The 10,320-nt window shown below is 39.5% G+C and overlaps 1 protein-coding gene across 7 annotated transcripts in view; it reads left to right on the forward strand.

The window, feature by feature from the left end:
* Window positions 1-9,819, forward strand: part of LOC111263430 (uncharacterized) — a 28,375-nt gene extending 18,556 nt beyond the window's left edge. For 3 of the 7 annotated variants that reach the window (XM_086969604.1, XM_086969605.1, XM_086969607.1), the window contains 3 exons: window positions 1,885-2,036; window positions 6,972-7,080; window positions 9,221-9,506. In XM_086969604.1, coding sequence (XP_086825730.1) covers window positions 1,885-2,036; window positions 6,972-7,080; window positions 9,221-9,304 — 345 coding nt within the window. In that variant the 3' untranslated portion in view covers window positions 9,305-9,506. Of the gene's footprint in view, window positions 1-1,884; window positions 2,037-6,971; window positions 7,081-9,220; window positions 9,507-9,652 lie in introns of those variants that run through there. The other 4 variants (XR_015312299.1, XM_086969606.1, XR_015312297.1 and 1 more) reach the window with 3 other exon arrangements.
* The last annotated feature ends 501 nt before the right edge of the window (window positions 9,820-10,320 follow it).

A 10,320-nucleotide genomic window follows, 5' to 3' on the forward strand; every position in this document is an offset into this window, starting at 1 on the left:
CTTGTCAAATAGTGCCAATGACGATGTTCTCGATGTTTTCAGCATCAAACTGCTTGATTTGCAACGGAGCCAATACACAATTCTTTGTATACGATCAAAAAACAACTTAGCATGAGAAATTGGGTATCGATGCAGTTCAGTAATTGCTAACTGTGGGGTCGACATCGACCCCACATGGGAGAAGACGCGGAAGTATGTCCGATTCGGGGCCCCTAATGTACTGATTCTATAAGATATAGTACCCGTAAAGGCTGTTAGGGAGTCGATAACTATAATAGATAATCGATGGCTTACAACTTGCTCGCCTAACGTATGGTTACAAAGCGACGAGTCTCATCGCAGCCATGTGCATAGCGTCTTCTGCAAATACGGTGAATCATTGATGGTAAAAGGATCGTATCTTTTGTATAATTGTGAATTTGAATATGATAAATTGTTCAGGCGTTATAAATTCCATTACGTTGGTGCTTCTCAGTTTCAAAATTGTGGCCATCCGAGACTCGATTAGTTTTTAAAATGAACTTGGAAGTTTCTTCTTTTTGGGATTAGCGGTATTTACGTATAGTATTTGGGCGCATGTCACACTTCCCTGCAGCCTGAAGTAGTCTACAGACGAATCCATAACCTGTACCTCACATTAGAATACTGATAATATTATGCATAATAATGAACATGCAGAATAACGGTGTCTCACTGTTGCTAATATGGAGGCCGTTTTCTGTTTGCTTCTCGGCTCATCCATGTACGTATAAACGTCAGAAGCGTATTTCATATAGTTCGCAGGGCTGCATATATGTAGAGATAAGCAGACTTAAATACCATAACGATGTCCAGCAAAACTGTTCATTCAGACTATGCCCCATCGGACGGACTGGTCTGAAAGGCTTCCAAATTTTGCGCGACATGGATACACTTGTTCCAGCATAAAGTTAGCAGTAACGGTAAAAAGGCATTGTATGATCGCTATATTGGAAGAGTGGTCTGTGACCATACGTTTTCATTAATGGTCGCAGGTGATCATAGACAAATGAGCATTTTATTACACGGATATGAAGCTCCGTTCCAGCATATCCTATAAAACTATCTACTAGTAGACATCCAAATTTTCACTTAGTACTAATTACCAACCTTTAAGCAGAGTTTCATTTACTAATTACCAACCTATAAGTAGCGTTTCATTTACTAATTACCAACCTATAAGTAGCGTTTCATTTACTAATTACCAACCTAAAGTAGCGTTTCATTTACTAATTACCAACCTATAAGTAGCGTTTCATTTACTAATTACCAACCTAAAGTAGCGTTTCATTTACTAATTACCAACCTATAAGTAGCGTTTCATTTACTAATTACCAACCTAAAGTAGCGTTTCATTTATAACGGGAGTAAATACAGCGCTTATATTGTAAACATCATATTTCGTTGCATTTGATCAATAATAAGGGAAGGAAAAGTGGGACACCATATTTCATAATAATCATTTGAAGCGTTCAAACCTCAAAATAGTAATATTTGTATAGAATTACTACCCGAGTATTTTCCGTTTATATTAGACATCAGTTTGTTATGATAACGACTAAAATAGAGCGTTGTTTCAACAATTAATTTTAAAGATGAAACAATAAGCAAACCTGAGGCAATAGGTTCACAACACTATGTACATGCAGAATATTATATAAGGCCAGTAGTGTGGCGAGCAGGAACGATATAGCCTAAATACGGCACCTATATATTCATGACTTGCACGTCAAAGGATGTCGTCCCTTATTTCAATGCTCGAAGCAGATACTTAAAAACAGGACGTTCTTGTTATCCTATAAGTGATTATATACGATAATATGCATATAAACGGATCTCATATCACATTATTTGTCTCTATTATAGATCGCCCACGTTCTTAAGATGGATAGAAACGACGCGAAAGATTTACGCCTCATGTGTTTTAGGGACAAGTGTCGTTTAAGAGCGGGCTTCTCCCTAAAAACCTTTATCAGTGCTGCCGATGGCGGAACATACTCGGCACACATATTTCACCGGTCAGTACTTTTCATCTTATTGTGATCATAGCAATTTTGTAATGAAGTGATCATTTGAGTTCGTAGACTGCTGTACACCTCGTATAAGACTGCATAGATTCCTATAACGCTGTCAATTTTTGATTAGGCCATGACCAATGTGTGCTGGCCACACAGAGGTAAGGGCGAGCATTCAGTTGTCTAATCAGGACTGGAAAAATTCGGGTATAAATCGGCTCACAAGCATGAATAATAATACGCATTTCCTAAAATGAAGATCCATTTGTAATGAGCATACAAGTAGTCAGATGCATGGACACGGTCTCGACGCACTAAGCGAAATATGTGCCAAAACCAACCCAGCTAATATGACATAGAAACAAATATGAGATTAATCTCGGAATACGTCTTCTAAATTTCAGGATCCTGAAATTTGTCTCTTGACTATATCTACGATACTATAAAGAAAAGCCCAGAAAAAAAGCCCAGAAAAAAGATCAGGAATGACAAACTCTCCTAACTTCAGCTCTGAACTAATGATTAGTTAATCGTCCCATACCTTATTTTTTTTTTCACTAGGAATATTAGAATGTCAGGTCTATTCATGATAAATCTACTTGTATTATAAATGGCGTCAACATTTGCCGCGTTTAAAACCGATGGCCGCTCTAGACTTGACAAATCCTGCAGGGTGGCAAAGCGAACAGCCGCTCACCTTCAAGAATGCCTTAACACAAAGTTTCACTTGATACAAAGTCTAAAATGAGTGACTTCATGATGAAACCAGTTTTTTTTGGCAAGCGCTCTTGCACTGGCGTTATGGTGGCATCTGCATAACGATTTCATAATGATCCCTGTCTATTTGTCCTATATTATTCCTACATTTATGTTAATCGTTTATTGCTTGTTTCTAACGGTTGTAACACCGTTTCGACGGTTATTGAATTTGGCCTTCTCATGTTATCGACGATTAACGGAATTGTTCTAATTACTAACAATGCTTATTGTTGCTCTAAATGGACGGGCCAAAAAAAATGCCTAAGGTCTTATTTCCTGCCTATAATTTGTTGAGCGAACCTTTGCCATTAGTGGTAATGGATGATCATTGTGAGAGGCGCCAAATCCGATATATAATCAGTTCTAGTTTACTATCAGCACCAACTGACGGATCACGACAAGGAAAATTTGTCTCGGCAGAATGCAGATTTCAGTTGGAAAAGTATATGAGAAATATACATATATCTCTGCTGGATGCTGACAACAACGCATATCAAGGCACTATGTAAACAAACACGGGATCCTTCGTCCCTTTCTGTTAGTCGCAAGTTTGTACCTACATATATACAGCATGTCCATAGGTTGAATGATTTTACCGAAGCGCGCCGGAAGAATCCAGTGAAACCGAGAAGAATTGCTTTGCTTTTTAGGGTTGCAGAGATTACACGGCCTATCTAACGCTTAACCAAAAACTAACACATCCCCTGCTTCGGTGACCACTATTGCGGCACCTGATCGTGATCGCTATTACAAAAGAATCTTCTGTGGCAGTTTCCTGCTCTGCTTTCATAATCATCTTAAACGCAATGGTAGATATGTTTCAACTAGCTGGTATAGACAACTTCACGACTTTCTAGTCCAATTGCGACGAGATCCCCACAAATAAGATTTTCCCAACCGTTTCTCCCCCCTACCACACCCCTATATTTCAAAACAATACGTAATCCACATTGACAGCAAAATAGCCACACTAAAATGTACTGCATTGGCTTATCGACTGCGTCTAATAAAAGACGAAATATTTTTTTCCCTCTTAAAAAATTTTACTGGAATTTAAAAATACGACTGGAATAAAACATAACTAATAAGAATATCAATCACTGCTACTATGGGAAATAATGATTTGAAATCAATCAGCCTAACAGACTTATAGATAGCTAACAACCAAATACCTTCACAACATCCAGTAACATTCTGTATTGCTTATAATTTTTACCGACTTGCGATAAAATAGATGTCACCTTTAAACTTCGAGATGTTACTACGGAGCGTGTAAACACTGTGTGAGCAACGCCCCGGTCGTACAAAAGAAATGGATACCGTGGATTCTTTTCCAATAGCGAAGTTCTGAATATAATAGCTAGATGCAAATGGCTAGAACGAGTAGTAAAAACTATGCAACCGGAACTATTTAACAAACTGTAATAGCCAATTGCTATATAGGCAACGCATGTCACCAAAGATTTCATACATCTGTATCTGTTGGCCTGTGGTTGTGATTCCTGGAGATGAGGCGAGATAGGCCTCGACTATGAAATCCGGGAATAGTTTCTGTAGCGGAAATCAGTAGACATTCTTCTGAGTGGCGTATCACCAGATTTAAGCAAACCGACCAAGGACTGAGCGATCATCAAGCAACTTGAGCTCCTACGTTATGTGCCGCTTTCTTCATGCTGTCTGTCCAGTCACCCTATCTGTCGCTTCGCCATGATTTTAAGGCTGTTGAATTAAACTGGAAAAACTAATTTTGAAAACCTGAACTACGACGGATGCGAAGAGTTTTACGTTGTCTTCTGCGATCCCCCAGGCCAAACAGGCCTGCTTGCTTACAATTCAATCTACAACTTGAAGTTAATAGCCACTAGTCGTTGTTGGGAGCGAATTTTTCCGCGATTCAGTATTTCTTTCGGCGTCAAACCATGTACCTTTGCTTACCATTACTAATACTCATCAATATAAGACGAGAAGAAGCTGTATGAAACGATCAGTTTCATTTGTTTGTTTGTCTTCCCATTTGCATGCCTTACTGACAGCCAAGCATACTTAACGTGTTTCATGGTTGTTTTTCTTGTGAAAGCTAAAGATACAATACGTTGTTTCTGCCTCATCAAACCTGCTCATTCGCTTCGTTTCTATATAAAATATTTTCGTAAAAAACGTAGTAAGCGCCAATGTGACTTTCAAACTCTATGTAATATCTGTTTAATAATGAAGTGTAATTTTGCTATCGTGGCGGAACTGGCAACAAGGATCGTTCTATCCTTGACAGGATGTCATTGTGACAGTTGAATCCTCGAAAGAAGTTTTTCTATGGGTAACGCACGTACATATAACTAAATGCACACAGGTGAACAAAACAATGTTCGAAAAGAAGTCTTGCCGTCCTGTATTGTAAGACTGAAACCTCTTGTCGAGAGCGTGACATTTCCAGCGGCGACTTTCTTACCAATAGTACCCATCTATGTCATATTGTATTCAATGTACGCTGATTAATACGAATGCTCTCTTTTTCAGTATCTATGAGCGGGTCCAGTTACTCTCAAGTCCATTGCCAGTAGTCAGCCGCTTTTGTGCTCAACGCCTTTCGGATAGTTTAACAGGTTAACAACAACAGCAGTAATAGAAGCAGCGTCTGTCGTCGGTACTGATTAGAAAGAATCCGAGCCGCTATCCCTAGTATCGATAAAAATGACACTTGCTAGTCTTGAGGTCACGTATCTGAAGAGTTGTTAAACGATAGAAGAACTTTTATATGTAGACGGTTGTCGAAAACGTTCGAAAACAAGTGACACTCAGCCGACGTCGTTAACCACACTGCATTTTCGGTGTAAAGCTGCTGCTGCTGCTGCTGCTGCTGCCACCGCCGTAGCAGTAGCTTCAGTTCCAAATCGTATTCGTTCATTTTTTTGTTTCCATGAGCGCGCGAAATTGAAAATCCCTTCAATCAGATATTCAGGCCAGGGACCCAAACTGAGTTTATTTGATTGTTCTACCGTTGCTATCTGCATCAAATCCATATAAAAGCAAAAAAATATTAAGTCTCACGCACTGCAGTTCCGTAATGTGGTGACTATTTCCATCCTGTGCAGGCTTTCCTGTCACAGTAACAACTTACCGCAAGGTGGCGCTTTTTTGAGTTCAACGGAGGGCTTCTTTTTTTTTTTTCGGAGGTTGAGGGCAAATGCATTATGCAGACCGGGCATAGGCATGACAAATCTACTCCTATAACGGAGGGCTGGCTGTCTGTGGCCGACCGAGGCCTGTTTTTCGTTCCCACACCTAAGAGTCTTAACTGACTGAATCATAATGTTTAAATCAGCATTTGTTGCATTTGCGTTTATCTTCGGAATTATCGGGATCCGATTCATCTGTAGAATTTGTTTTCCTTTCCTTACATACATTTGTCGCCGACTTCGCTAAAATGACGACATGACCTTTCTTTAATCACACAGTTTTCTATCACAAGTTCTATCAATACGGAAACGGTCAAATCGGTAATCGATTATGCTGTAAGCTACGTTTGTACTTACAAATGGGATATAATAGTGTTATGTAATATTTCTGCACTCCTATGACTGTGTGAATAGAGTTATGACAGAGAGTATTAAGAAGATCAGTACAAATTTTGGAGGCTATTTAGCTTGTTCATGTTTATACAAATGCTTATAAATGTAAAGAAGTTTAGTAGAAGTTCTACACAGACACTACAGGAAACAGTAGTAATAATAATAAAATGACGCGACGAATGGAGGTAACAAATCGCGGTTGGGGCGAAGCGCTGCTATCGAACTGAACCAACCATTTACGAGAACGGATTAGTGTAAACGATACGTTTGTTTTTAGCGCTTTTGTAACGCAACATTATTACGATTACTGCAATGTGTGTTCCGAGCGGAAAACATCAGCTACGGCTACAGTGTGAGAAACACTGCAATTGTAGTACGCCTAGGGTTTCGCTAAAACGAAAAAATGTCTCAATATATATAGCTTCAGCACGGGTAGTGTAACGATACGTATTGTACCTCTGAGGGGTACAGTTCAAATCGACATTTGTACGGAATTAACAGGCAATATTTCCTTACCATGATCCTATATACTTATTTCCTTAAGTTTCCTGCAATAATTTTACATAATGACATATGAATTGTTTTCCTAAATCATTACATCGGCGGCTTTCAGCGTTCATCCTAAACTTATGAAGGGCGAGATGGATAATCGGCTCTATGCAGGTGACCTTCTCCTATGCGTCAACGGGATACCGACCACAGGAATGAAATCACAAAAAGAGGTCGGTAATTTGTCTTAGATTGCTTAAGTTGATCGTCTGTGACGGAATGTTGTCAGTGTAAAGAAAGTAATCTGTCATCTTGTCATTCTAATGGCTGTATCCAACGATGCGATATTTAAATATATATATTTATAATTAATTATAAGATAATTAATCAATTGATTTGTTTGTGGTTTGTGATGGATTTCTTAGGCTGTCGAAGAACGACACCTTTGTGCACCATTGTCGATGTAAATAAGTAAATGGGCGCGGACGACAAACGCCAGTACCATAATACTAATTAGTAGTAGAATTAATATTTTTTTATTAAGATTACTTAGAATAGAAGACACAATCTTAGTAATCGGAGATAGCTTCGCAAGCGATAGGGAACCATTTGTTGTACTGTAGTATTAAGTTAATTTTAGTAAATCATTACTAAAATCACACTAAATTTTAGTAATAATTAGAACTTATTAACGATTGAATGGCTGAGTGCAGCTTGAACTGAATGTTCTTATTAACTTCATACATACTCAAGAATACACATACATATTCAAGGTTATCGAATTCCGCAATGTGCAATACAAGACGTGGGCATCTTTGCCCGACACACGGCAATAGACACATACTTGGCTAGATTCCGTGGGCAACAACAAACACGATACACAAAGCTATCAAAACTTCATTGACTGCTCGCCGTGTCGATTTTATGGTCAGACATCGGATCTCCTGCTAGTACTGCCCTTCATACCATATAACGTTATGTTGTATCAGAATGGTCCGAAGGCATTTCCCACAGTCGGTCCGTACTACTTATGCCCCCATCTTTGCTTGCCCATTTGAACGTCTGCTAATGTCCCGAGCTTTACACTTCCTGCCAATTGAACGCCGAACAACACGCAAAAACCTGCTAACGACACTTATGGTTGCATTGTTATACCTGGTTGTTGATATCGTCCTGTGTGTATGTATATATATATATGCAGAATTTTGTAAGAAAAGCGTCAGCAGCTGGCGTAACCGAGAGGGAGCTCTATTAACTGTGTATTATTTGGCGTCTCTGTCGCCCGTGGGATGATTGTCCCTGACAGATTATTTCCTGAAGTTATGAGCGATGATTGTCAGCAATGACGTACGATTCTGATAGACAAATATGCGCTTATATCACATGAATTCAATTTTAATTCGTTCAAGCTGCAACACTATGGCTCTGTTTCAGTCAAGGCGTAGTTACAGTAGCATAAGTTGTTAGATCAGGCCTATATATATATATCAGGCTATTCAGCAGGCTGTGGGATACTGGACGTTTGAGTAAGTTTTATGCTATAAACTACAGGCGAACGAGCCGTTCGCGACCGCCAGTTGATGTTTCAGACAGTAAACGTAGTTGCGTAGGCTGACTCTTGGACGCTGCGCGATGCTCGCTACTGACGATGATGGCGTTGAAAACGATAAGCGTTAGGTTGATGCCTCTGATTCTTAGAGTCAGAGACATTAAATTAACGTTTATCACTTTTGTTGTCTGATGTTGCGCTCCCTGTCGATTCCCTGTCGATGATATTCGGTTCGACGGAGGCTATACAGCACGTTACGAGCTATATTAGGTGTGCTATAACATTCTGAGATATTAAGGCAAGCGGGTCAAACGGAGTACCGATTGAATCTAAATATGTAGTAGGAACTGCTGGAATTAGCGCGAAGCGAAAACAATCATGACGTACAATGTACCACATTTGAGTACTTGGCTTTTCTACATTTTTGCCCCCGCGTCAAAAGACAAGCATCCGTATTGTTTGTTCACGTGGTTAAAGCGAGCCTCAAAATAGATGATGCGTAGGTGGCACTATAGGGCAAAGATTTATCATCTACCGTCGATCACAATTTCCTTTGCTTCGAGTCTGTATCGAATCAGTTTGCCCTAAGATACACTCGAACTACACTGCACAGTATGAAAATAGAGGATAGATAGAAAATTACTTGGTCAGCTGAATGTGCGAAACAGTTTTTGGGTATCTAATAGATCAGATATATTTAATTACATCTCACATATTATTGTTTTCCGATAATTAAATTTCACTTCGGTTCTTCTGAAGGCAGACTGACTGCGCATCGTAGTCCCAACTTACGTTGACATGTAATAATTGCTTCGTGTTCACAGGTTGCGGACATCGTGAAGCTTCATCGAAGGAGAGAGTTAATTTTAAGCATTTTGCCCTGCTCACCTCTCCGAGTGCCTAATTGAGGTTTCAGATCAACTTCAAATTCTACAGGAAGTGATTAGCCGTTTCATTCTACCGTTTCAGTCTACGATGAAGTGAAGCCAACTACCATGTGTGCGTGCGTGAGGCTGCTAAGTATTCTACGACTGCCATATACTAATTTCGAAGTAAATGTATTGAAATGGAAGCAAATGTGAATAAATCACGTCGGACGTGCTTCTCGTATTGATTTTTTTTTAACGTGATTGTAGTAATAATGCAAAGGCTGCAACATGTAGACGGTTGTCACGAGCGGAACTTTGGAGAATGGAAATTTTTATTCAAACGTCTGTTATGACATTGTGTTTGTGCTTCTTTGATTTCGAATACAGCTTAGAACGGCTTCACGTCAACAACAACGTGGATACTACGCGGAGAAGAGCGCCTTGATAACGAACTAAAAATTTTAGGCTGTAAAATGTTCGTTGTATGTATACCTGACTATGGTGACAACCAGCTATGACTAAATATATAACGCTTTACATAAACGACATAAAAATATGTGCTTTAATTTCTAAGCACGTAATATTCTTAGGTTTCACGTAGTATTCTTAGGCTTAGACATGTGAGTGTGATCCTAAACCAAAATGAACAGCGTGTGCTTATGGGCAGCGAATGCGTGATAAGTATTTAAAGCCCCTTTCTTCATTTACACAAATTGTATAGTTGCGCCGTTAGCCGGACTCGAGACAGGGACCCTTGATGCTCTTTTTTAACGACAGCAACGGCCACCGATCCAGCCAACCCCTACAGCTCATGTAACATGCCAGTTAACAAGCATCTGTATTTCTGCTTAACTCAATCTGATTAAGTCTGTCTAGTGCCTGTCTGAACATTGAAAAATCAAATCACGCAATGTATAATATTTATCTTCCTCTACCAGCTCGATCCTGCATAATCAGTGGCTCCAATTGGTAACAGTTAGCTGAGTAAACAAGAAGACATTCGTTAGCGAAGCTGAAAACAACTTGAATAGAAGCCAGTCGACGGTGCGTCCGGG

Source organism: Varroa jacobsoni, unplaced genomic scaffold (assembly GCF_002532875.2).
Source record: "Varroa jacobsoni isolate VJ856 unplaced genomic scaffold, vjacob_1.0 scaffold_764, whole genome shotgun sequence".
NCBI classification, from domain to species: Eukaryota; Metazoa; Arthropoda; class Arachnida; order Mesostigmata; family Varroidae; genus Varroa; species Varroa jacobsoni.